Source organism: Ambystoma mexicanum, chromosome 8, assembly GCF_040938575.1.
Source record: "Ambystoma mexicanum isolate Mex_15411 chromosome 8, UKY_AmexF1_1, whole genome shotgun sequence".
NCBI lineage: Eukaryota > Metazoa > Chordata > Amphibia > Caudata > Ambystomatidae > Ambystoma > Ambystoma mexicanum.
In genome coordinates, this window is record NC_090929.1 from 64,510,885 (window position 1) to 64,537,321 (window position 26,437).

Here is a 26,437-nt window from a genome sequence, read left to right on the forward strand (position 1 = left end):
CCCTTGCATTGATCTTCTGCAGCTCAGATGAGTCACTGCAAGTCGAGGGTTACACCAAGTGGAAGTTTGTCTTAAGGCTAGTTGGTCCCACCAGCCCAAGGAAGGAAGTCCCGTACGGGTCTTCCGAGTCGAAACGAAAATGGGGACAGCACAGCTACAGGGCTTCACCGGGCACTTCACAGTTCAGGAGGGTGCTGCGATCATCTCTTCATGTTTTCTTTGTCTGATGTTGTCCTCCAGTGGTCGACTCTGCCTTGAGTCCCAAAAACCTCGCCTTCTAAGCAAGTTCTCATTCATTCACAGCCCTAGGCTGTCAATCGCTCAGCAGGAGGCTGTTCTCATGGCACATCTTTTCCAAATGGTGAATGTATGGATCTGCTTTATAGTAAGTGTGACAATATTTGACTAGAGGTTTCACTTGCTTAGTTCGTTATTTAAAGGCCTAATCGATATATTTTTGGACTTGTCTGTCTAACTGGAATAATTTGTTTTCTGCTACCTGATCTTAATTGGGTTTGGCAAGACTTTAGTGTGACCCCGTTTACAGTAAGAGGTTGGCATCCTTGAAATCCATCTTAACAAATGTCATGAGAATCTTAAACTGTTTCAAAAGCAGCAGAATAAAAAGATTTCTTGTACCAGTATTTTGCTGCTTGCATCAGTGCCAAACCTCCCTGCATTTGTATAGAAGAATAAAAATCAAAATATCATTTAGCATTACAGATTTAAGCAAATGTTTGAGTCATAATGGTTTCCAAGTCTGTGTCTACATTGATTACACTCTGCGCCCAGGTACAGTGCAGTCTGGCTACATGGAGTAAAAATAATCTGTGTTCACTCGCTGTTCAAAGTTGAAATATTTACAAAAGAAGACTTCTAGACTAAAGCGCTTTTTCCTTAAACAATGTGCATGTTCACTAATTTCTATAAAACAATCTGAGGTTGTACAGCCTACATTGTCCCTATTACTCAAACGTCTGTCAAACCCAGAATTCATGTCCCATAAACAAAATGTTCTACTCTGGACTCGCCACTAGATGAACTATGGATAAACTGTGACTCAAACAGGTAACTGCACAAATGTTTTTACTGGTAAGAAACATTATTAGGCTTTGTGAAGCCATTCTTGTTCATTGGAACCTTTTTTTTCTCTTCAGGAACAGCTCTATAAAATGCAGCACTGGCAGCAGCAGGGATATGCACCAGCTTCTCATTCTCATCCTCAGCGCAACTTTTACCCTCCCCACCCTCAGATGCTTGGCTTCGACCCCCGCTGGATGATGATGCCCCCATACATGGACCCCCGGATGGGCCCAGGCCGCAGCCCTGTGGATTATTATCCCTCAACTATGCACCCTTCAGGTAAGCAACGCTTCCAGTTGAGTTGCCTGTATAGCTATTCATATATTCTATGTAGAACTACAATGACTGAGTCCCTTCTGCTTTTCCTGAACCAGAGTGTAATGTTGGTGTTTGGCTCAGATAGCCATCTACAAACATGAGCTCAAGCTATATTACAGTGCCACTACCGGTTGTAAGGTAGAATGTTCTTTATAGCTCACGTTTGTTAGCCTCACCTACATTTTTGTTTTTTTTGTGATTTGCTGATTATTTTGCTCAGTGACTTAGTCAGATATCTATGGGGGCAGGTGGTCTACTATTTCTGATCCATTGTAAACATTTATGCACATTGAAAAGTGGCTCTGGGGGGAGCGAGATTAACCAGAATCCTTTGTTTCTCTCCCAAACAGTCATATACTGGTTTTGGTTGGTGCTTGATGGCATTGTAATTGTCAGTGGATGCATGATTTGTAGCCAATTTGGCTCACGGAAAGCATTTTCTTACTGGCCCCTTCCAAAATATAACATACCGTTAAATCCAGTAACCTGGTATTCTCATTCAGCCCTCAGGTGAGGGCTATACAACCACTGAGTGGGGGTGTTGACAAAGGTGTTAGGGAGAATTCTCCAAAATGTGCTAATTCCCTTCTACCTTGGAGACCCCCAGCTCTTTTGCTGGACTTTAGGACTTTTTATCTCTCATGTAATTCCAGTTTGTCTGGCAGGGGCAGGAAGTGTTTGAGGTGCCCGAAACTCCCTGTGCTTAATTCCTTTGGTTACAGGAATGCACCCAAAAGGATATTGGCCGACTGGCAATTGACAGCTAGGCTGGAATGAATGGGAGAAACCTGCATAAAAGGCGAGGCTTTTTGGCTTGGCAGGCAGAGTCGACCACTGGACGAAGGAATCCGAAAAAGAACTTGGAAGAGACTCCTGCTGCAACTCCTGGACTGTTGGTTTGCCCGGTGAAGCCCTGCTGCTGTGCTGAAGCTCCAAATTCACCTCGACTAGAGAAGCCCTGCAAGGACGACTTCTCCCTTTGAGTTGGTGGGACCAATCAACTCCAAAGTAAGCCTGTCTGGACATCCTCTCAAAGCTGTTTGTATTTCTACTGCTGCTGGAACCGAAGAGCCAGGGAGAGGAACACCAGATTGTGTGCGTTGCTTTTAAGTCAGACCTGAGCTCCAGATCCTCCTGACTTCCCTGTTGCAGGACTGACCAAGCCTGAGCCACCTCAACAGAGTGCTGGACACCAGATGCGAAGAAAGTCTAAAGTGGTATCCAAGAACTGCTGTTGTTTGCAGTCAGACGCAAGGAGCTGAAACACTGAAGAACCGCTGAATTGAAGTTTGCCCATTGCTGCCGCTGACAGTCCCATTGCAGAGCAGGAGTCCCCAGACGTCCTCCCTCTTATACCCACGACTGAGGCTCAGGAAAACAGGATCTGCAGAGCTGCTCAGGAACGGAAGCCAGCTGGAACCATTTCTTCTAACGAGAGGTACTGTGAAATCTAAGAACGTACCTCTTGTTTAGCTTTACTTGCTCTCAGTTGAGACCTGTCTTGGTTACCTTGCAGAGTTGCTAAAGCTTTGCCCCTCATAAGCCTCTCAGCTTTTGGCCCTTCAAGTATTCTATTTCCTACAAACATTGTGCAAGACTTTTTACAAACATGCAAAGAAGTTCTTCAGTTCACCTTGACATTGTGCAATTAACATTGGCTGTCCTGGCTTCCTGAGAGGGAGACTCTTTACCTCTGACTTTGTGTTTTGGACAGTGTTTAAAAGTACTTCCCTGTTTATGAATTATTTGTTAACCTTATTTTATTCCTCTATTCTATCTTTTTCACCTAACTCAGTATTGCTCTAAATGTAGCAGTGATAAATCAATGTCCTAGCTATTTAATTCACCTGAGGGTTTAGGAAGTGTCTGTCATCCTCAATGGGTGTCATCGGATTTAGAGAAATTGAGTGTTTTGAAGTATATTTGTGTTACATGTTTTGCTGCCTTTCTGAAGAAGGCTTGTACAACTGACTGTGAAATAAATTAATAATTGTTTTATCAAGAAACCTTGAGTGTGTTTATTTGGATAACTGTATTGTGAAACTCTGCGTCACAACCTTACTGCTCTCATTGACCCCTCTGGAGATGAGCCTGGCTGCTCGACCACACTACCAACCTGTGTAGTTCAGACTTACACCAAAGATTGGGTCCCCATTGCCAGGAGGTCAGGGTTATTGTAGTGCACCCAAAGGGTACTGCATACAATCTTGTCTGCCAAAAGGTAAGACAAATCTCTTGTTTGCTAACGTGGACAGAGCGGGGGAAGGTGTTCGGTAGTAGGCTGACACAATTACATTTAGTCCACACTTGCAACAATGCTAATACTGAAAAAATATTTCTGATGTTTGTTAATCTGCTTAGAATCACATGCTCTGCATATGGTCCGACATCCATTCGTAACAGCAGAGTATTGCATCTTGTCTTTAGAGAATCGGAACGGGACGTCGACATGGGCGTGCCTGTAACACTATCCCTACGTGACAAGTAGTGTAACCAACATCCCTGATGCGTCGAGGTCCCTCAGATTGTTTTTTTCCGCCCAGCATACTGGTCGCCTTGATGCAGAGCTTGTCAAAGACATTGCTTATTGTCCCCTCAACCTTTGGTCGAATAGTTATATAAAATAATCGGATCACCCTATCCATCCCTTATTTCGATGGCTGTTCGAGACCTCCGCCGAAGACCTTCAGAATTCGACGGACGGTGATCCGGTCGGCGCTACCAACCATGTGGCCGGGCTTTCCGTCTGCCTATACAGTAGGGAGAGTGGGGTTGGGGTGGACACTTCTGTACAAACTGGGAATGCCTTTCCTTTCTCTTTCCCTTTTGGTCTTCGTCACTCTACCCATCCTCTTCTATGGAGAGGACTCAATTTAGGTTTTGCCCTATTTGTAAGAGCAAATTCCTTTGGAAAGATAAGCACAGACGGTGTAACCGGTACTTGCCCCTCGATCACAAGGAAGGATGCGCGGCTTGTAAGCTCCTCCGTCATAAGACATTAAAGGAGCGTAAAGTCAACCCGTGGATGGCCTACGGTATGTCAAAGGCCGAATTTTCTCTTGCTGCTGCAGCCATCGAATGTGACGACTGCGAGAGTGACAATCATACCGCCGAACCGGAGGTTGTTGACCTTTCGACGGAGTGCTCGTGTTCCGTATCTGTCCCTGGCTCCGCTAGGCACGGCTTTCGGCACTGCTATGGGGAATTCACACCCCAGCGACAAAGACGAACATGTACACAGCACAAAACGCACAACCCCAAGTCACACTTCGGCTAGGTCGAAGAAGACTTCAATGCCAACGGGTACACCGAAACTTCCAGTGGCACCCGCCGACCGTCAGGATCGGCAGCCCTCTCCGCAGCCGCATATGCGCCTGGCGACCGGGCCATTGAAAACAAAGGGAGAGGTCAAGCTCATCAACTCATTCGAAAACTCCGAAACCATCTGCGCCACGGCAGTCGCTAGTGCCCATTGGGTCCTAGACCCCAGCCTTCGATGCCTTTGCCGCTGTCGACGCCACCATCTGTGCCAATTTTACCGGCGCAGCCCCAGTGACTGTTGACCCTCCGAAGAAGGCAGTTGCTAAGTCTAAATCAACGTCTTCGACAATTTCAAAGCCTCTGGGTACTACCCCAGATAAAAGCTATGCCCCTCTACCGAAAAAGGATTTTTTTATGTCCCTCTTCCATTTTTGAGGAGGCGTGGTGTTGGGATGAGGATGATGCCCCTTTTGGTCTCCAGTTTGGGACCCCTAATGTGCCTGAATGCCTCATTTCCGAGGGGAGTAGGATGCAGGATCCTCTGTGATACTTTGCTCAGTCTCGGGGGATAGCTCGGCGGTAACATGCTTGCCTTGGAATTAAGACGACGACCGAGCCACACAGGTTCGGTCCGCGCTTGGAAACCTCTGGGTATTAAGCGGGTTATAAATAACCTATCATAATGCAAGTGGTGTAGACCCCTCTCCTGAGCTGTAATTCATCAAGCCAGACCCAGGGGAACATGCAGACTCCTCGTACAGACTACTTTTGTCTAGAGTTGTTGAATATTTGGGTTGATCTAGACCTCCTGTGCATTATGATCAAGGTGATCTAACAGACATTTTGGACAAGGGTCCGTCTATGGATCCAGTATTACCTCTCTATGGGGCGCTGCAAAAAAGGTGGCCAGGAATTGGGAAACCCCGGAAACTAATCCAGTGGTTAAGTCTCTTACAGGAAAATACCGCCCCTCCAGTAGCGACCCTGGCTACCTGTCAATTCACCCCACTCACCAGAGTCTGGTGCTCCAGGCAGCCACGGCAACCTCGAAACAGGCAGCATACCCTACTATCCCGCCTGCTGGGACGATAAGTGCGTGGATGGATGGGCGCATAAGGTATTTTCGTCAGGGAGTATGGTGTTGAAATCGGCCAACTCCACTTCTGCCAAGGCAACATTTTCATACACTTTGTGGGAGCGCACGTCTATGGTGGCAGGGCATATTCCCGAAGGGGAAGAAAGGGGCGGCTTCTTGGCTATTAAGGAGGGCAAGGAAGCCATGTGCGAGTCCCTTCAGTCTGGGATTGATTCTTCAGATAGCACCGGCAGGTCCATGGCACAAGCACTGTGATGCTCAGGTTTGCATGGTTGCGAAAATTGGGGTTTGCACCTGATGTGCAGGCTAGACTTCTCAACATGCCATTTGACAGGTCTCATCTTTTTGGCAGCAAAGCTGACTGGAGCCTTGAGAATTTGCAGACCTCTAAAGCGGCAGCCAAGTCTTTGGGCGCCGCTGTTCGGCAACCTCAGCCTTTTCCTTCTACCGGACAGCCTTGGAGGGGTAGATCTTTTCGCCACTATTCCTCATTTGGAAAGGCGAGCGGAATGGCCAGTCAAAGATGCCAATGTAAGTTTCCTCGTGGTGGGATGAGGTAGAGGTGCCAAGCCAGCTCAAGCAGCAGCCTCTTTGCCATCAGCCTCTGCTACCGCCACTTCAAAACTACTCTGAGGGCTTGAGTAACAGCTCGCCGGTGGGGGCAGACTGTCTCAGCATCTAGAAGAATGGCGGGACATTACTTCAGATGCTTGGGCTCTGGAAACAATAGCCCATGGTTACAGACTTCCTTTTCTAAAAAAGCCTCAGACCAATCCACCTGGAAAACAGTGAGGATTTGGATCCACTCCTTGTGCAGGAGATCTTAACCTTGCTAGAGAAAGGCGTTCTAGAACCATTGCCTGTAGCGGAGAGGAACAAGGGTTGGTCTTCCCCATATCTTTTTTATTCCCAAAAAGGACGGGGGACTGAGACCCATCTTGGACTTGAGATACTTGAACAAGTTCCTCAGGAAGGACAAATTCAAGATGGTCAATCCTTCTCGGATCCTTCAGGCCCTCTAGCTTCAGGATTGGTTGGTGTCATTGGACCTTCAGGATGCTTATTTTCATATGCCAATCCATCTTCCGCACAGGAAATATCTGAGGTTTGTCGTTTGCGGCGCTCACTATCAGTTTCAGGTCCTGCCATTCGGGTTAACCTTCGCCCGAGGGTCTTCACCAAACTGTGGTGGTGGCAGCGCATCTCAGGAGAGGAGGGATTCACGTCTACCCTTACCTGGACGATTGGCTGATGAGGACGTGTTCTCCCGAACAAGCCTTGGATCATCACAAACTGGGCTTCTCCCTCAATTTCAAGACGTCCCATCTGACGCCTTCCCAGCAGCTCCAGTACATCGGGCTGTGTTAAATGCTTCCTTGGGAAAGTGCTTGCCATCCAAGGTGAGGGCTCAAAACATTCTCCAGATGGTGACAAAATTCCAGAGTGCCCAGAGTCTTCCGGCTTTCAAATTCTTGAAATTGCTCAGCCTCATGGCATCTTATATTTTTCTCGTGCCAGAGGCCCACCTGGGAATTAGATCTCTTCAGTGGGCTCGCCGGACACAATGGTTCCAGTTCTCCGGCAAGATGTCGTACTGCCTTCAGATTCCCGAGAAATTCTTCCAGGATCTTCTGTGGTGGGCCTGCAAGGAAAATGTTCTGAAGGGAGAACCCTTTTGGCAACCATGGCCAGGTGATCACTGTAGTGACTGCCCCATCCCTCACGGGATGGGGAGCCCATGCAAACTATCTGACAATCCGCCGTCATTGGTCTCTATTGGAGTCTAAACTATGCATCAATCTTTTGGAGCTGAGGGCAATCAGACTACCGCTGAAGGTCTTACTGCCCTCTGTCTGGGGAAAGAATGTCCTGATAATGACGGACAACACAGTGGCCATGCACTACCTTAACAAGAGAGCAGGGCGTAGTATTGTGTAAGATTTTCATAGAACTGGTAAATCTTCCTGACCTGGTTCAACCCCAGAACATTTTGCTTTACTAGTGGGATATTTTTCCTTAATACCTCAGTGAGTGGGAACCTTTTTCCACACTCGCATAATCTTTAACTCTTTTTATGGGTATAATTTTTAAGACTCTCCATAGTGTCTTTATAAAGTTCTCCAGCACGGGGTCTGGCATGGATTTACATGCTCATGAATATTCCCCGTCAGGCTGGGAATCCTCGGTAAAGAAAAAAATCAGTATCTGTTTTGTTTCTGATCTGTCTTTCTTAGTAACCAATCACTGGTCTCTGGGTCATACTGCCCCCAGCCAATGACTGCCCTCTCCCTAAGCCCCGCCTATGGCAGCCATCCTCAGATTTTTACCGCACGTTCAAGTGTTGGAAGTCTTCGTGCTATAGCTCTCGAGCTTTTACTGCGTTTCGCGCTTTTTCAAAGAGGTTTTTCTCATTTTTCAGTTAAATTGAGCTTCAAGCTCCACCACTTCTACTTCCGATTAACGGGGACCCGTTTCGGAATCTTCTATGCCCCTCAAGGGTGAAGTTTTCGTTGAGCTACGCTTCTTGGAGGATTCCACAAGTTTTGAGGCCTACCTCGTGGGCATGGCCCAGGAGAAAGGAAGCTCGACACCGGGCAAGCTATTCAGGATCTGCCCTGGATGCAAGCTACAGAAAGCCCAGCAGGTGAGAAGAAGAAATCCGAGCGGTTTCTAAGTCCTGTGATGGCGCCCCGGCGACGGGGTCCCAACAGAAGGCAAAGCACTGCAAGTCTGCGGGCACCGGGAGCGCTGAACGCTGCTCCTCGGCTGCCAGGCAGTGCCCACCTTCACCGACGCCATCAACCGCGAGCCAACGCTCTGGCTCAGGGAAGAGGAAGTCCGAGAACCCGGCTAAGCTTCTGGAGAGGGCCCGGTCGATCTCGAAGGAACCGGCCTAAGGGGTGCGAGGCGGTGACCCTCCCCCTAAGGTGAAGGCCTTGATTCACCGGGCCAAGGCCTCCATTGAGGGAATCGTGACAGCCCTGGGGAAGCCTGCGGAGGCTCCCCCGGTGGAGGCGACCTCAGGGCCTAGAGTTTCCCTGCCCCCGCAGAGGGAATCCTCTTTTAAGCCCATCGAGAAGACCCCCGTGAAGACCCCGGTGGGAAAAGAGGGAGGGGCGGTGGCCGTAATGGACACGACCTCCGAGGAGGAATTGGTCGAAGTCAGAGGGACTTGACAAGCATTTGGAGGAGGCCCGTCCCCACGAGGGTGACTACGAGGCTCCTGTGGAGGAGCAACCATTGCGCCCGTCGCAGCCCAAGTCTCGAGACAACTCGGCAGCTATTTTGACAGCAATCCGGGCCTTATGCACGGAGATAAGGGCCAGGTTGCCCTTGCCTCCGACGGACGACCCGACAGAGCCGGGTCCGTCGGGAAGCCCACCTAACAGGAGAAGGATCCAGCCAACCCCGCCTTCTCAGCCCTCACGGCCCTTTCAGCCTTCTTCTCCTTCCCCCGATGGAGGACACAGGGACAGATACGGCCACTACAGGGACAGAGGACGACACTGGTGACGATGGGATTGATCTCCCGTCGCCGATTCCTCGGGCGTTGCCTCCCGACGAAATTGGCTTGTTTCACACCATGATCGCCAGGGCATCTGAGCTTTTTTAACTCTGCCCCGAAGAGAAGGAGGAAGGCTTCCTTTACCAACGGCGTGAGGCTAAAAGGAAAACGGTCCTCGCGGTGCTGTTGTTGGATGATATCTGGGACGAGGGTCTTGCCCTCCTCAAGAACCCGTCCACAACACCTGCTAAGAGGGACCAGTATGAGAAGTAGTACCGGGTCCCCGACGCCGCCCCTTTGTGCCTTAGAGCGCAACCGACCCCGGATTCAGTCGTTTCGGCAGCGACCAAGAAGAAAGCAGGGGGAGTGGCGCATCTGCCTCGACCTCTACTTCCCCGCCGGATGGCGAGGGGGAAAAAAGCTGGATGCCATGGGACGACGAGTCATCTCATCGGCAGTGACGACGATTAAGGCGGCCAACGCCCTAGTGATCGTGGCCCGCTACGACAGGGAGTTGTGGTACAAGATCGCCCCCCTGTTGGACTTCCTCCCGGACGATAAGAGGGCAGAGGCCCTGGCAATCCTGCAGGAGGGGGAGGTGGCTTCTGACCGCGCCATAACGGTGGCCACGGACATTGCCAACACCGGTTTCTGCCAATTAAGCAACAGTGTTTGCCTTCGACGGCGGGGGTGGCTCAAGGCGACGGATTTCCACCAGGATGTATAGGCCAAGGTTTTGGACATGTCCTTCGACGGGAACAACCTATTTGGGAAGACAGTGGGACCCCAGTGGGAGGCTGGCTGATGAGGTGCGTCAACGTGTGGAAGTCCATCTCCACTGGCCGTTGGGTGCTCGATGCCCTGGCCCAGGGACACACACTCTTCTTCCTAAAGAAGAGTCGCCGCATTCCACCCGTGGCCAGGAAGAAAAACCACATCCCTTAACTGCTGTTCGACGTAAAGGCTCAAAAAAGGTGCCATCGAGCTCGTCCCAAAGAGGCTTCGGGGCTTCCGGAGTTTACTCAAGATACTTCCTCGTCAGAAAGAAGACAGGCGGATGGCGCCCCATCCTGGACCTACATCGACTGAACAAGTACATCAAGGCACAGAAGTTCCGGATGGTCACCCTCCAGCAAATGCTGGGACAGCTGGAGGAAGGCGACCTCCTATCGTCGTTGGATTTGGAGGATGCGTACTTTTCATATCCCCATTCTAAAAAGGCACCGAAAGTTCCTCAGGTTCGTGGTCCAGGGGTGGCACTACCAGTTCAAGGCCTTCCCATTCGGATTGAAGTCTGCTCCCAGGGTGTTCACCAAGTGCCTAGCACCGGTGGCGGCGTGGCTGCGCCTGCAGGGGATCCACGTTTACCCCTACCTGGACGATTGGCGCATCCGGGTAAGAAGAGATCTCGCCGTCGAACACACGGCGAAGACTGTCCAGCTGTTCACGGACCTGGGATTCTCCATCAACTTCCCCAAATCCCGTCGCAGGTCGCACTGTTTCTGGGAGCCAAGCTCAATACAGTGGCGCGATTGGCCTTGCCGTGAGAGGAAAGAACGTAGGCCATACTGGGCAAGGTACAGCGTCTACTGGCCACGGACATGGCCAGAGTGAGGTCCATCAAATCCCTGCTCTGGATGATGTCCTCCTGCATCTACCTGGTGCATCTGTGCAGGCTTCGGATGCGTCCTTTGCAGGAGTTTCTCGACGCCCGTTGGATGCAAGCGACGGGCAGCTTCGAGGACAAGATCTCACTCAACGAAATATTCCGCCAAGCTATTCGTTGGTGGGGCACCCGCACGCATCTCGCGGTGGGCACGGACTTTCAGACCCCAGCATATCAGGTGACGGTGACGAAGGATGCCTCCCTTGAGGGGTGGGGAGCGCACACCGGAGATCTTCACGCGAGAGGCCTGTGGCTCCTGGAGGAGAGGCCACTCCACATCAACATACTGGAGCTCCGGGAGGTGTTCTGGGCTCTCAAGTCTTTCCTCCCGTCCCTCAAGGGCAAGGTGGTGAGGATCTTCACCGACAACACCACCACGATGTTCTACATCAGGGAGGAACCAGATCCCCAGCCTTGTCCAAAGAAGCAGAGGACCTGTGGCACTGGGCCGTTGCCCAGGGGATGTTTCTGGTACCTTTTCGTCTAGCAGGGATAAAAAAACACCATCGCCGACTCACTCAGCAGGGAGTTGCGCTTGTGCCACGAGTGGGAACTATGCCAGGATCAAGTGGATCAACTCTTCCAGCGATGAGGCAAACCCCAAATCGACCTGTTCTCGACGGTGATGAACTCCAAGTGCAAGAGGTTCACAGCAGGTTCCCCCAGCCGAGGAGCATGGGCAATGCTTTCTCGTTCCCTTGGGACGGCCTGTTCCTTTATGCGTTCCCTCCGTTGCCGTTGCTGCTCAGGCTCATCAACCAACTAAAGAGGTCCCGGTGCAGGATGATCCTCGTCGCACCGAGGTGGCCGAGACAGATATGGTTCCTGGACCTTCTGGACTTGTTGGCGTCCCCACCAGTCAACCTGCCGACGGACGCGGATCTTCTCTCCAGAGAGGGAGGCACCATTCTTCATCACGAATCGTGAGTCGCTGAACTTGCAGGCCTGGCTCCTGCAGCACTAGAGTTTGGGGGATACGATATCCTGGCTGACTGCAGAGAGGTCCTTGCAAAGGCCAGGGAGTCCTCAGCTCTCAAGTGCTACAGACACAAGTGGAAGAGGTTGTCATGAACCGCAGAGCACGCCCCTTTTGGACTTCCTGGTCCCTGTCTGAATGGGGCTTGCACTACATAGTACTCCCAACATGGCCGTCCAGCGTAAACACCTCTTTCCGCTCCATGCGCTGGACGTAGCCTATTCTATTTATAGACCACGCCTTCTGCAGCTCCGCGCGTCTCAATGCTATCGCAAGTGGCTACCAGACGTGTGCACCTAGTTCGCAGCTTTGTTTCCTTGTCCTCGTTCCCTTCCTCTTTCTAGCCCTTTCCTTTTCCCTGTTTCCTGGATTCCCGTGCAAGTCGGTCTACACAAAACTCCTGGAAGTGAACGCAACCTGGAGTCGGAGGAGACTCGAGCAGCCCTAGTAAAAGCCAGGTCCATATGCAAGAAGACAGCGACCAAGGACCCCAACAAGGAACGGACCCAGGTGAGAAGGGGGGGGGGGAGACTCCTTGACAGTTTGAGACGCCTCCCGACCCATCTAGATAACGTCATGGAAGCCGCCGTTCAGGACTTGATGCGGCATATGCAGGAACTAACTAACGAAGTCCAAAACTTAAAGGCGGAAAACGCCGCACTTAAACAGTTGGTCCTATCCAGGGATTCTGCCACTAAAGAAGGGGTCCTCTTGGACGGCATTGTCGATAAGTATGACGGTTCGACAAACTCTTTGCGGGTTTTTGGATTCATGCCTAGTCCATTTTACGTTCAAGCCCTATTACTTTTCTACTCCCAGGGCCAAGGTAGGATTCATTATATCCCACCTATCTGGCAACGCCTTGACTTGAGCTACGCCCCTCGTTAACACTGGGGATTCCCTCCTGGATGACTATGATGGCTTCATACAGGCATTAAGGAACATGTTTGACCGTCCTGAACAGGTCTATACTGCACAGGAACGCGTGTTCGACTTTCAACAGGGTACCCAGGATATGATCACTTATGTGATGCGATTTAAACTCTGAGGCGAGCTTTACCCTGTTTAGGAGAGGATTGAATGATGAGATAAAGGATGAGTTGGCCAGAGTAACTGGACCAAACTCATTCCAGGCACTAATGGACCTTGCTATGCAGATTGACTTCCGCATACAGGAAAGGAAGGCTGAAAAGAAGTTGTCTAAGGGGAATCCAACCAAGATGTCCTTTGAGAGCACAGTCAAGAGGGATAATAACCCAAGTTCAGCCTCTGAATCAGAACCCATGCATATTGGAGCATTTCGTGGACCCATATCCCCGCAAGAAAGGATGAGAAGGATCCATACAGGCTTGTGTATGTATTGCGCTTCGGACAAACTTTTGGTTAGGGAGTGTCCGCTAGCTCCTCCTCGGCGTTCGGGAAACGCCAGCTCCCGATCCTAGATGGAGCAGAGCTTCGGGAGAGAGATGTTTGCTCCACGTCAATTCCATCCTTGAACTCTCCTGGACAAAACAAGCTGATAATTCTCCAGGCATTTCTATCACCCTCCAAGAGCAAGACATATCCCATTTTGGCCTTGGTAGACTGTGGAGCTATGGGGATCTTCATCGATCAAGACTGGGTTGTGGGCCACCAGATTCCTTATGAAACACGAGGTACCATGCAACCGGTGGAGGCCATTGATGGAAGACCTCTCAATTCAGGACCCATAAGCCTGCAGACCAACGAAATTCAGCTCTCAATAAATCACCATCAAGAGCTGATTAGGTTTGATATCATTAAATCGGCCCATTACCCCATGGTATTGAGTATGCCCTGGCTACAAAAACATAACCCTTACATAAACTGGACAGCGGGATTATTGTTCCTAGGCTCGGAATTTTGTATGTCACATTGCCTTTTCCTGGAACCCTTGTCAACATCCCAAAAGGAATTGCCTAGAGACCAACAGACACCGCTCATGGTGTCTAATGTCATACAAGTTCCTGAGGCCTATCAAGGATACGCTGATGTTTTCGACTGCCATTGTCCAGGCCTTACCCCCACACAGACCTAAAGACTGCGCAATAGATACAGAACCCTCAGCAGTGATTCCCTTCGGCAGAATGTTCATCCTTTCTGAACCTTAGAAAAAGGCTCTAAGATTACCTGGATACTAATCTCAAATGGCACCATAAGGCCTTCAAAATCTCTAGCTGGTGCTTCATTATTTTTTGTTCCCAAGAAGGACACCAAAGAGCTCAGACCCTGTCTCGATTACCGCGGCCTAAATCAGTGGACTCTCAAAGACCGGTACCCTCTACCCTTGATATCGGACATCCTGAAAGCCGTGAGAGGTGCGGTAATATTCACCAAGTTGGACCTCCGCTGTGCCTATGATTTGATTCGTATCCGGGAAGGTGATGAATGGAAAACCGCCTTCAGAACACCTTTTGGCCACTACGAATATCTAGTCTTGCCATTTGGATTAGCTAATCCCCCGGCAATATTTCAACGTTTCATGGATAGTGTTCTTGGACATGTTTCTTTTCGTCATTGTCTATCTGGATGACATATTGATCTTCTCCAAGGACCCTCTAAAGCACGAAGAGCACGTGAAGGCTGTACTACAGAGAATCCGAGAACTTAAACTCTTAGCCAAACCCGAAAAAAAGGCCTGTTTCACGTCACCTCTGTTCACTACCTAGGATTTATCCTCAGTCCAGAGGCAATCAGTATGGATTCTTCAAAGGTAAAGGCCAACCTGGCCTGGCCTACTCCCACCTCCGTGAAACGGGTATAATCCTTCCTAGGGCTTGCCAACTTCTATCGAAAGTTTATCTCCACCTTTTCGGAGATAGTACAACCGATCGTAGCCCTCCTGAAGAAGGACACTCCCTTCAACTGGTCTACATCACAAGAAATGGCTTTCCAACGTTTGAAGACAGCCTTTACACAAGCGCCAGTCTTGGCCCAACCTGACACAAGCAGGACCTTTCTAGTGGAAACCGATGCCTCTAATTACGCAATAGGAGCAGGCTTGAAACCAGAGCTAGAAGATAAGCTAGAACACCCCATTGCTTATCTTTCACGAACACTGACTCCCAGCGAAACGCACTTCTCCGTCCTGGAAAAGGAACTGTTAGCCATCCGTCAAGCCTTCACTGAGTGGCGACACCTACTTCTGGGAGCGAAATATCCAGTCCAGGTCCGTACGGACCATCGAAATCTCCAGATTCTACAATCGATGGAGTGTAGGAATAGTCGTCGGGCGCGCTGGGCCTATTTCTTCGCCCAGTACCAGTTCCACATCACTCATGTTCCTGGATCACAAAATGTAATCGCTGACGCTTTATCTCGACGTCCTGACTATGAACCCATTGAGGACGAGGCATATCCCGAGATGTTTTCCCCCACAATCTTTGTAGCACAAGCAGTTAACTTCCTGGATGAAATTCGAGCTCACACTCAATCCTCTGATTTGTGGAAGGATACGTCAAAAAGAATTCTATGGAATCTAAGGACTAGGGATGGGTATTTGTTCAAAGACAATGCATTGGTCATTCCTACACAGAAGTTACAGCAAAGATTGATAAACCTCTGTCATGACACTCTCCACTCGGGACATCGCGGCATCACCAATACCCTCCGTCTTATACAAAGACAGTTTTGGTGGCCTAAAATGAAGTATGATGTACTCTTCTATTACAACCTACATTGCCGACAAGACCTTGGGAGATTATCGCTACAGACTTCATTGTGGAATTACCACCTTCCAGAGGATACACTACCATCATGGTTACCATTGACTTGTTCACTCAGTTGGCTCATTTTACGCCCCTGTGTAAATTACCCTCCTCCTCTGAACTGGCAGGAATCTTCTTGGAATACATATTCCGTTTGCATGGACTCCCTTCCAAAATCATATCCGATCGAGGACCTCAATTCTGGAAAATCTGTCAAATTCTAGGAATTCAACGTGCCCTCTCTTCGGGATATCACCCTCAAACCAACGGAGCCACAGAACGTGTCAATTAGACCCTGGAACAATATCTTCGATGTTTCGCCACCAAGGTTCAGGACGACTGGTCTCTCCTGATACCCATAGCTGAATTTGCATACAACTACTCTGACCATTCAGCACTTAAGACTAGCCCTTTTTATTGTAGTCATGGCTTCCATCCCTCGGTCTTGCCTTCAGTTCTCCCTCACTCTGCATCGGTACCTACTGTGGACTCCTGGATTGAAACACTTGTCAACATACACCGGGAGGCCAAGGACTACTTAGAGAAGGCCAGGACACAGACCAAGAGGTATGCAGACTCCAAGAGAAGACCAGGACCTTCCTATGCAATCGGTGATCAAGTCTGGTTGTCCTCAAAATTACTACCGCGACATCTACGGCCAAACAAATTGTCCCCCCGTTACTATGGTCCATTTCCCATCACAGAAATCATAAATCCTGTCTCATACCGGATTAAACTACCAGACTCCTGGAAAAGAATTCATCCATTTTTTCATACATCTCTATTGAAACCCTACATTCCTTCCTCCCGGAAACCCTGCAGAACCCCCTCCTTTAATGGTTGATAATCAATTGGAATATGAGGTATCCCAGATCTGTGATTCCAGGTACATACGGGGACAGCTTCAATACCTGGTCGAATGGAAAGGATATCCTCCTAGTGAAAGGACCTGGGAGCCTATATCAAATATCAAGGCTCCACGACTACTCAGAAGATTGCACCTCATACACTCGGGCAAACCTGGAGGAAGGGGTCTTCGGAGGAGGCATGCTGTCATGAACCGCAGAGCATGCCCCTTTTGGACTTCCTGGTCCCTGTCTCAACGGGGCTTGCACTCCATAGTACTCCCAACATGGCCGTCCAGCGTAAACACCTCTTTCCGCTCCATGCGCTGGACGTAGCCTATTCTATTTATAGACCATGCCTTCCGCAGCTCCGCACGTCTCAATGCTATCGCAAGTGGCTACCAGACGTGTGCACCTAGTTCGCAGCTTTGTTTCCTTGTCCTCGTTCCCTTCCTCTTTCTAGCCCTTTCCTTTTCCCTGTTTCCTGGATTCCCGTGCAAGTCGGTCTACACAAGACTCCTGGATTCCATGATCCCAGAAGTGAATGCAACCTGGAGTCGGAGGAGGTTCTCTGTCTGGTGCCGTGCACAGAAGATTAACCCTCTCAAGATTACAGCCCCTCAAGTGCTACCATACCTACTGTCACTAGCCAAAGCTGGACTATCTCATGCTTTGATTAAGATACATCTGGCAGCGATTTCTCCATACACCAGAACTACAGGACGGTCATCCCTGTGGTCTCATCGACTGGGGAAGGAATTTTTGAAAGGACCGTTTCGATCGTTCCCACCGGTGAAGACGCCAATCCCGGTGTGGGAGCTCAACGTGGTGCTGACCAGGCTCATAGGTCAGCCATTCGAGTCGTTGCATTCGGCCCGTTGAAGTTTGTCGTGGAAGACAGCGTTCCTTGTGGCCATCACCTCCGCACGACGCGTGGGAGAGATTCAGGCCCTATCCTGCAAACCTCCATACCTGACCTTTCACTATACGAGGGTAGTGTTGAGGACGCACCCCTCCTTTATGCCCAAGGTGGCGTCGGACTTCCATCTCAACGAGCCCTTGGTGTTACCTGTTTTCTTCCCGTCGCCGGCCGAGAGGACTTTGCACTCGCTGGATGTAGCTAGAGCGTTGAAGTTCTACGTGGACCGAACAAAGAGTTTTCGGAAGACATCACAACTGTTTGTGAACTTTGGACCTGTGAACCAAGGGATGGCTCTCTCGAAGGCTTCCATTTCCAGATGGCTCTCCGGATGCATCATGCACTGCCATCGGTTGGCAAACCGACTGTTGCCCGGCCGTCCGAGAGCCCATTCGGCCAGAGCGATCGCTGCTACCACAGCGTTGTCTGGTGTACCCCTGCTGGACATCTGCAGGGCTGCTACGTAGAGGTCGACGCACACCTTCACGAGAGTCTACTGGGTTTCCAGTGAGGAGTCCAGAGTCAGCCAAGCAGTGCTGCGCAACCTGTATGCTTAAGGTGAGCCTGGTGAGGAGGTAAGAAATGCTTAATGTTGAGTTTTGATGTAATGCTTAATGTTGAGCCTTTGCCACCTTCCGTGGTTGTGCATGTGTGTACTGCTATGTATTCTTATATTCATGAGCATGTGAATCCATGCCAGACCCCATGCTGGAGAAGGAACAAGTTACTTACCTGTAACTGTTCTCCAGCATGGGTCTGGCATGGATCCACATGCGAACCCTCCCTCCGTCCCCTCTGCGGCTCTTCACTTGATCATACTGCCACTTTACGTGCTACCAAATCTGAGGATGGCTGCCAGAGGTGGGGCTTAGGGAGAGGGCAGTCATTGGCTGGGGGCAGTATGACCCAGTGATGGGTAACTACTAAGAAAGACAGATTAGAAACAAAACTGATACTGATACTGATTTGCATGCTGGAGAACAGTTGCAGGTAGGTAACTTGTTCCTTATCCTCTTTAACAACTTATTGGCAAGAAGTGCCTGTTGTTGCTGGGTTGCCCTACAAGCTCCCCTTTTTAACTTTCGTTTGCTAACCCCTGGGTTAGATCCCTTTTACATTTTACGTGAAACCAGCACACCCCACCTTATGTGGAGTGCTGGGGAGATGCAATGTATCCCCTTTCACACTAAAACTGTAACAATTCTGTTAGTGACAAGCTTACCTTCATTGGCTGGTGGCAGTGATGCCTTGTATTAATTTGGTGCACCTTTACCGCGGGCTGTGTTCACAGCTGCAGTAAAGGGACCTAAGGGTGTCCATTTTCCCAAAATGGCCATTGTCTTTTTACGCCATTTCAGTGTTTCAAGGGGATTGGGTCCTCCGACGTATTCCATATCTGACAGTAATCACCACAGCTGTGCTGCTTCGGAAAATCTTTCGGCATCTGCGTGTTGATACGCTGTCCTTGAGGGCCTCCGTCGAGCCAACGTCACTGGATGTTATAAGTAGGACGCATGACGCCTGTAGCCTCAGTTCGGTTTTGTCCGCGAACGTGTTCACTTCGGAGATCTCGGCGCGCCTCGATTCTACTGAATCCTATTCTTTCGTTTCTTCAAACCTGCTTCTTCATTGAGTGTGTATGTCATCGGCTTCTTCCACCCCGTGGTGCGGGTTTAAGAAGTGTCAGGTGTGCGGGTCCAAGATGTCGCTGATGGATACGCACGACTCTTGCCTCTGGTGCCTCGGGGAGGAACATGATACGGACGACTGTGTCGATTGCCAATCGCTCACGTCGAAGACCTTGCGGGAGCGTAAGAAGCTGCTGTCGGTCGGTAAGGTGGCCAAACCCCGGAAGTCGCGCTCCACTGGTCTTTTGACGGACGATTCGAGGGGTGACCCTGCGCATCGTCATCGTGAGTCCAGGGGTTCTCGGTCTTGGAGTCGGTCCCGCCATCCCTCTGCCTCTTCGAGGCACTCCAGGAAGCGCCGTCACAGGTCGCCTTCCCCGTCCTCTTCCGAGGACTGCGCCCATCGATAGGTTGCTTGTCCCAACAAGCATTCCACTCCTGAGGAATGGTATTCCTTCCGAAGGGAGTTGTTGGCCCAGGCTGTCGAGACGCACTCGGGCCTCTGCCCTCGACGTCATCAAAGCTGTCGGCGCTGCGCTCGACAACGCCGATTCCATCTACGCCTTTCGAGGTGGCTTTGTCGGAGGTGCCCCGTGGCATGGTGGCACCCCCCAGGAAGGCGCTGGCCAAGGCTAAACATGTCTTTGTGCCTTTTTCTGTACCATCCTTCCAGTCTCTGGATTATATTTCTGAGGTGGATGAGGGGTCTGAGGAAGGTGAGGTTCTTGCAGCGGTTCCTGATGACATTGTTTCTGGTCATAGTCAACTTCAGAACCTGCGTCAGTCGCTGCACAACGCCAGTGTCTAGACAGCTCTCCGGAGGGGGAGTTTGGTAGGCGGAGCCTGGCACGCATGCTGAATCCTCATACCGGCACCTCATGTCGAGGGTCACGGATTACCTGGGGTGGTCTGTCCCCCCCCCACCACACCCCCACCTGGGGATTTCCAGCAGGATGACCTGACTGATATCCTGGACCAAGGTCCTCCAACTGACCCGGTGCTGCCATTCCATATGGCCTTGCCGAGAAGGGTGGCTGCGGCTTGGACTTCTCCGGAGAGTCTCCCGGCAGTGAGCAAGTCCTTGCCGAATAAATAACGCCCAGCCAGTGGCGACCCCTGCTACCTGACCACGCATCCTACTCCAGAGAGTTTGGTGCTGCAGGCGGCTACGGCCCCAGCTAAGCAGGGGTCGTACCCTACCATCCCTCCTGATCGGGACGACAAACGTTTTGACGGCTGGCCGAAGAAGGTATTTTTTTCTGGGAGTATGGCGCTTCAGGCTGCCAACTCTGTTTGTGCCTTGTCTCGTTTCACGAACACTCTGTGGAACTGTATTTCCTTAGCGGCTGATCATATTCCCGAAGGGGAGGAACAGGATGGTTTCCTTGCTGTTGTGCAGGTGGGCAAGGATGCCATGTGTGAATCCGTTCAGTCGGGTCTGGACATGGTTGATTGCGTCAGCTGGTCCATGGGGGCGAGCACCGTAATACGCAGGTTTGCGTGGTTGCGGAAGTCGGGTTTTGCTCCTGATGTGCAAGCTCGGCTCCTCAACATGCCCTTTGATGGTGAAAATCTTTTTGGCAGCATGGCTGACGAGTCTTGAGAGGTTGCAGACCTCCAAAACTGCAGCGAAGTCGTTGGGCGCTGCAGTTCGCCAACCTCTGCCTTTTCGTCCTAGGGGACAGCAATGGAGGGGAGGTTCCTTTCGATATTACTTGTCCTTTAGTAAATCGAGAGGGGCTGCAAGTCAAAGGGGCAACCATAGGAGTGCCAGAGGTGAAAAACAAGGTACTCGAGCTGCCAACGCCGCGCGAGCAGTTGCCTCTTTGCCCTCAGGCACTGCCGCAGCCGCTTCAGCTCCGTCATGAGGCCCATGCTTCTCCGATTGGGGGGGAAGGCTGGCGCAGCATGTTGTAGAATGGCGTGCCATTACTTCAGATGTGTGGGTTCTGGAGATCATGGCCCACGGCTACTGTCTTCCTTTCCGGCAGAGGCCTCAGGACAATCCACCTCTCTTTGAAGAGTCCGGATCCGCTCCTTGCGCAGGAAATTCAATCCCTGCTGGAGAAAGGCGCCATAGAACTTGTGCCTGTAGCGGAGAGAAACAAGGGATGGTATTCCCCTTATTTTTTGATTTAAGAGAAAGACGGGGGATTGAGACCCATCATGGACTTGCGCGGTTTCAACAAGCTCCTCAGGAAGGACAAGTTCAAGATGGTTACTCTTTCTCAATTCCTCCAGGCCCTTCAACTTCAGGACTGGTTGGTGTCTCTCGACCTCAAGGACGCTTATTTTCATCAAGTACCACCTGAGGTTCGCGTTTGGCGACTCGCACTTTCAGTTTCGGGTCCTGCCGTTCAGATTGACCTCCGCCCGAGGGTTTTCACCAAGCTCATGGTGGGTGGTGGCAGCGTATCTCAGGAAAGGGGGGGGGGAAGATTCACGTCTACCCCTACCTGGACGATTGGTTGATCAGGGCATGCTCTCCCGAGCAAGTCCTGGATCATCTGTCCGTCACCTGCCACTCCCTTCACAAACTGGGCTTCTCCCACTTGATGCCAACACAGCGGCTCCAGTACATCGGAGCAGTGCTTGACACATCCCTGGGGCAGTGTTTTCCTCCCCAGGTGAGGGCTCACCACATTCAGCAGATGGTGCACAAGTTTCAGCATGCCCAGAGTCTCCCAGCGTTCGAGTTCTTGAGGTTGCTCGGCCTCATGGCATCCTGCATTCTTCTGGTGACAGAGGCCAGGTTGTAAATGAGATCTTTTTAATGGGCTCTCAAACTCCAGTGGTCACAGTCCTCCGGCAGGATGTCGGACCCCGTTCAGGTGCCGCCCTCGGTCGCCCAGGACCTTCTGTGGTGGGCTGTCGAAGGTAATCTGATGAGGGGGGGGGCTCCGTTTTGGCTAACCTGGCCGGAGGTGACGATTGTGATGGACACGTCCCTCGCGGGATCGGGAGCTCATGCCAACGATTTGACAGTCGGCGGTCGTTGGTCTCCGTTGGAGTCCAGACTCCAAATCAATCTGTTGGAGCTGAGGGCCATCCGGCTTGCCCTGAAGGCTTTTCTGCCAACTGTGCGAGGAAAGAATGTCCTGATTCTGACGGACAACACAGTGGCCATGCACTACCTCAACAAAAAGGCGGGGCAGGGTCACTTCCTCTGTGCAGGGAGACTATGCAGCTTTGGTTCTGGGCGATCCAGCAGGAAAATTTGAGCTCAGCAGTTCATCTGGCCGGAGACGAAAACAAGACGGTGGACGCTCTGAGCAGGCAGGGTGCAATCTCTCACGAATGGGAGTTGGCTCAGGAGATTCTCCTGGAGATCTTCGCCCTTTGGGGGACCCCTCAAGTGGATCTCTTCACCTCCATGTCAACCGGAAGTGCGAAAGGTTCTGCTCGCGGGAATTTCCTCCAAGAGGAGCCTTAGGAGACGTGTTCGTAGTGGAGTGGTCCTTCCCACTGCTGTACGCGTTTCCTCCAGTCCCCGTCATCCCGCAAGTGTTGCGGAGGTTACGGAGGTTCGGTTCCCGGATGATACTCATTACTCGGGGATGGGCCCAGAGGACGTGGTACCCGGACCTTCTCGACTTGTCCATCTGCCCACCACGTTGTCTTCCCTACCGAGACGATCTGCTCTCACGGGGGTGGGGGGGCAGCTTCTCCATCCAGAGGTCAGATCCCTCAACCTTCATGCTTGGCTTCTGAAAGGTTGAGGTATAAGGATTGGGACCTCCCTGAAGACGTGATGGAGGTGTTGCTTTCAGCCAGACGGCCGGCAACAAAGTCCCTGTACCGTTGCCGTTGGAGAAAGTTCTGAGTCTGGTGCAGGGTCAAGAATGTGGATCCTTTTTCATGTGACATTCCTGTGGGTCTGTCTTTTTTTGCTTTCTTTAGCCAACAGGGGCTTGCAAGTGGGTACCGTTAAAGGTTACCTGGCGGCGCTGTCCATATTTAAGCGCTCGTCTGAGGAGTGTTCTTAGTTTAAAGTTCCTTTAATTTCTCAGTTTCTGAAAGGGCTCACTAATGTGTTCCCTCCGTCACCTTTCCAGGTGCCCGGTTGGGATTTGAACCTTGTTCTCAAGTTTCTAATGGGTGCTCCATTTGAGCCTTTACATTCTTGTCCTTTGAGACTGTTAACCCTTAAAACTGTATTTTTAGTTGCGGTCACTTCCGCTCCCAGAGTGAGTGAGTTACATGCACTTTCAGTTAAGCCACCCTTTACTGTGTTTCATAAGGACAGGGTTGTCCTTGGAGTTCGTCCGTCCTTTCTTCTGAAGGTGGTGTCGGAATTTCATTTAAGCCAGAAGGTTATTTTTCCGGCATTTTATCCTCCTCCACATCCTGGTAAGGGAGAGGAGAGGCTACATAGGCTGGATCCTAGGAGAGCTTTAAGTTTCTACATTTCACGCATGTCCCGGGTCAGAGTGGACGATCAGCTCTTTATTGGTTATGCTGGAATAATAATTAAATAATAATAATTTAGCATTTATATATCGCTACAAACCCTCAGGTATCTGAGCGCTGCTTATTATTACCCACGGTGTGTGGTGCTCATTTATCGACCTCGGAAGGATGAAAGGCTGAGTTTGGCCCCTGCGGATTCGAACCTGCATCGGCAGGATCTGCACGGATGTCAAAGCGAGCGCTCTACCCGCTGTGCCACTTGACCGGCTGGAAGACGTTTGGGACAAGCTGCGACTAAGCAGACTTTGTCTAGTTTAATTATCTTGGCAATTTCAGAATGTTACCGCTTGGTGGGTAAGGACCCTCCGTTAGGCTTACGGGCCCATTCTACTAGGGGTATGGCTGCCTCTAGTGCCCTGCAGAGTGGTGTCCCTATTCGTACCATCTGTGATGCAGCCACTTTGGCTTCGGTCCATACTTTTGTACGTCACTACTCGTTAGATTCTATCCATGGGCAGGATCTGGCCTTTGGCAAGGCGGTCCTTTACTCTGCAATTTGATTGGGCATTCTAAATTGGTATTTTCTAAATTCTTTAGATGCGGTGAAAGCGTGCAGTGCATCGTGGCTTCAGAGACGCCCGCCATCTTTCTTTCTTGCATGGGAGGCTTTAGGCTTTGTCAGATCAGCAGGAGCGGGATCTGCCGCCTGTACAGTAGCTAAATATAAAGCTGTGTGCGAAGCAGTGTCCGGTGTGTGTTGTGAGGAAGGATCACTACTGCTCTTCACGCGTCTCTTCAGCTGCGTGGACAGTGGATGGTGTTTTTCTGCAGTCCTCTTTTCATTTCTACTGAAATTGCAAGGACTTCCTTCTTCAACACCGCGCAGACGCGGAGCGCAGCGCGGTGTGCAAAGCAGTGTGTCCGGTGACGGTAAGAGGTTCTTCGCCTGAAGTGAGTGTCCCTACTTGTACACACTTGAACACACCTAATTAAACTCGAGCTTCGAATTTTCATGGCGCCTCTTTCCCCAATAGAAGACAGCATAAGCCGTCGCCTCCGCAGTAGCAAACTCCCTCCAGAACAACTGGAACACCAACAGAATGGTAGGGAGGGCAAGAATTGCAAAACAGGGAAAGGCGTTGCCACAGTACCTGTGCAGCTAATTAAGGAAAACACCATCATATCCTCCGCCCGCACACCCAATTTGACTCCCACCGCTTTTGGGGAAATCGCTCGTGGGCTCGAACCCACGCATCTCGGTGGGCAAAGATGACGTGGTCCCCCCGCACAAGCGATCTTTCATCTTCAAGTTTGGCGGTGGGCCGGGACGGCGATGAGAAGGCAGAAGCGCCTCCCCCAAAGAAGCGCTTCTCTCCTACAAGACCAGTGGGTCCACCGAAACTTGCAACGAGCATAGCCCCCGGCCGTTCTACCGTCTCGACGAGTGACTCCTTGCCGGAGACTGTCGGAAGACAGTCACGACAGGAGTCCAAACGGCCGGGAGCAAAGCTCTCGTTGCGATCTACTGAGGATGCGACACCGAATCGGATATTTGAAACAGGAGTGCGCTTCCACGCTGTAATTCGGAAGTCCGGTATGGGCGACTCCAACATACAGCCGACGGCGCCGTCTACGCAAGGGAAAGTTATCACAGCCCAAATCCATCAAAGCACAACTCTACAAACAGATCTTCTAAAGCAGCAGAAGCAAAAAAATCCCACCTATCAGAAATAGTTCCAACGACTCTTGGGTCACGGACATTGAGAACCAGCTGTCCTCTCCAACTGGGCGATCAGATGCAGATTCGGTGTTTGAAGTATCGCACCGGGAGATCTCCCCTCATGAAGTATCAGCAACAGAACAGACTGAACTACTGAATCAAACCTCATCCAATGACAAGATTATGACAGGCACAGACCCAACGCAGGGCGTTTCAACTCAAAGGCCGTAGACACATCCGGCGGATGCTTTTGCCTTAGGCGAGGCCCTGCCGAGACCCATGGGGTCACAGACCACAGCCCCAGCAAATTCTAACTGCGCCCCAAAGATTCTGCTTACAAAAGGGAACATCAAACTGAAATCCAGGTCGGAAAAAACACTGTCAAAGAAAACGCGAAAAGTACCTGGTAAAACACAGGGGGACGCCAAATGTTTGGCTAACGCGTTGATCTCTGCTTCTTTGAAAGAATATTTCACAAAACACCACAAGAAAATTAGACCAGGATTGTGACCCTTCGGATGCGGAAATATTGGAGGCCATTAAAGATCCTTCCCCAAGGTCAAAAGCTCGAAACATCGTCGCAAACCCTCATGGATCACTTCCAACTCAACACCCTATGGGCCCACGGCTAAAAGTACAGATCAAAGTCTAGAGATAGAGAGCATTGTACCCCGGCGTAGCAGCAAGCATGCGGAAATAGAGAGCCGCCAGATCGAAAAGAGCAATGGCCACGAATCCAGCGAACCATTAATAGAGATCATAGACACCGAACTTACGCCCGAAGGAGTGATCACCCAAATCCCGGGGCTCCCAATAAAAGACAGATTAAGACAGGACTCTAAGACAACTCAATCTGCAGACCACCACGCATGGACACGTCCACATATCCAAGGAAATTTCTGCAGACTGTCGGGGGAAACCTCGTCAGCCACCCAAGAAAAACTGACGTCTTCAGAGAGAAGGTCCCTGGAAAGATCAATACAGTCACAAAACGAAAGAGGCCCCAACACCCCTCCTAAAACTAGGCGGTTGAGTGAAATTTTAAGTATGGCAGAAAAAGAAACTCCATCCAAAAAAAAAAAGCAGATTTGATGTCAATCATATCGGCCCTCACGATAGCTTTAAATCCATTTGGCAAGCTATGAGTCAATCCATGAGGCCCTCAAAGACAATACCTCAATGATAAGCTCCATGAGTGAAAAACTGACTTTCATTGAAGGATATCTAACTGCCGTGGAACGCAACTCAAACAGGATTGAAATGAACTTAGAAGAAAAAATAGACA

At 50.7% G+C, this 26,437-nt stretch overlaps 1 protein-coding gene across 8 annotated transcripts in view; it reads left to right on the forward strand.

The window, feature by feature from the left end:
• PRRC2B (proline rich coiled-coil 2B) overlaps positions 1-26,437 on the forward strand; it is a 1,218,749-nt gene that overhangs the window by 931,357 nt on the left and 260,955 nt on the right. For all 8 annotated transcript variants that reach the window (XM_069609284.1, XM_069609287.1, XM_069609286.1 and 5 more), the window contains exon 15: positions 1,158-1,362. In XM_069609284.1, the coding sequence (XP_069465385.1) occupies positions 1,158-1,362 (205 nt within the window). The remainder of the gene's footprint in view (positions 1-1,157; positions 1,363-26,437) is intronic.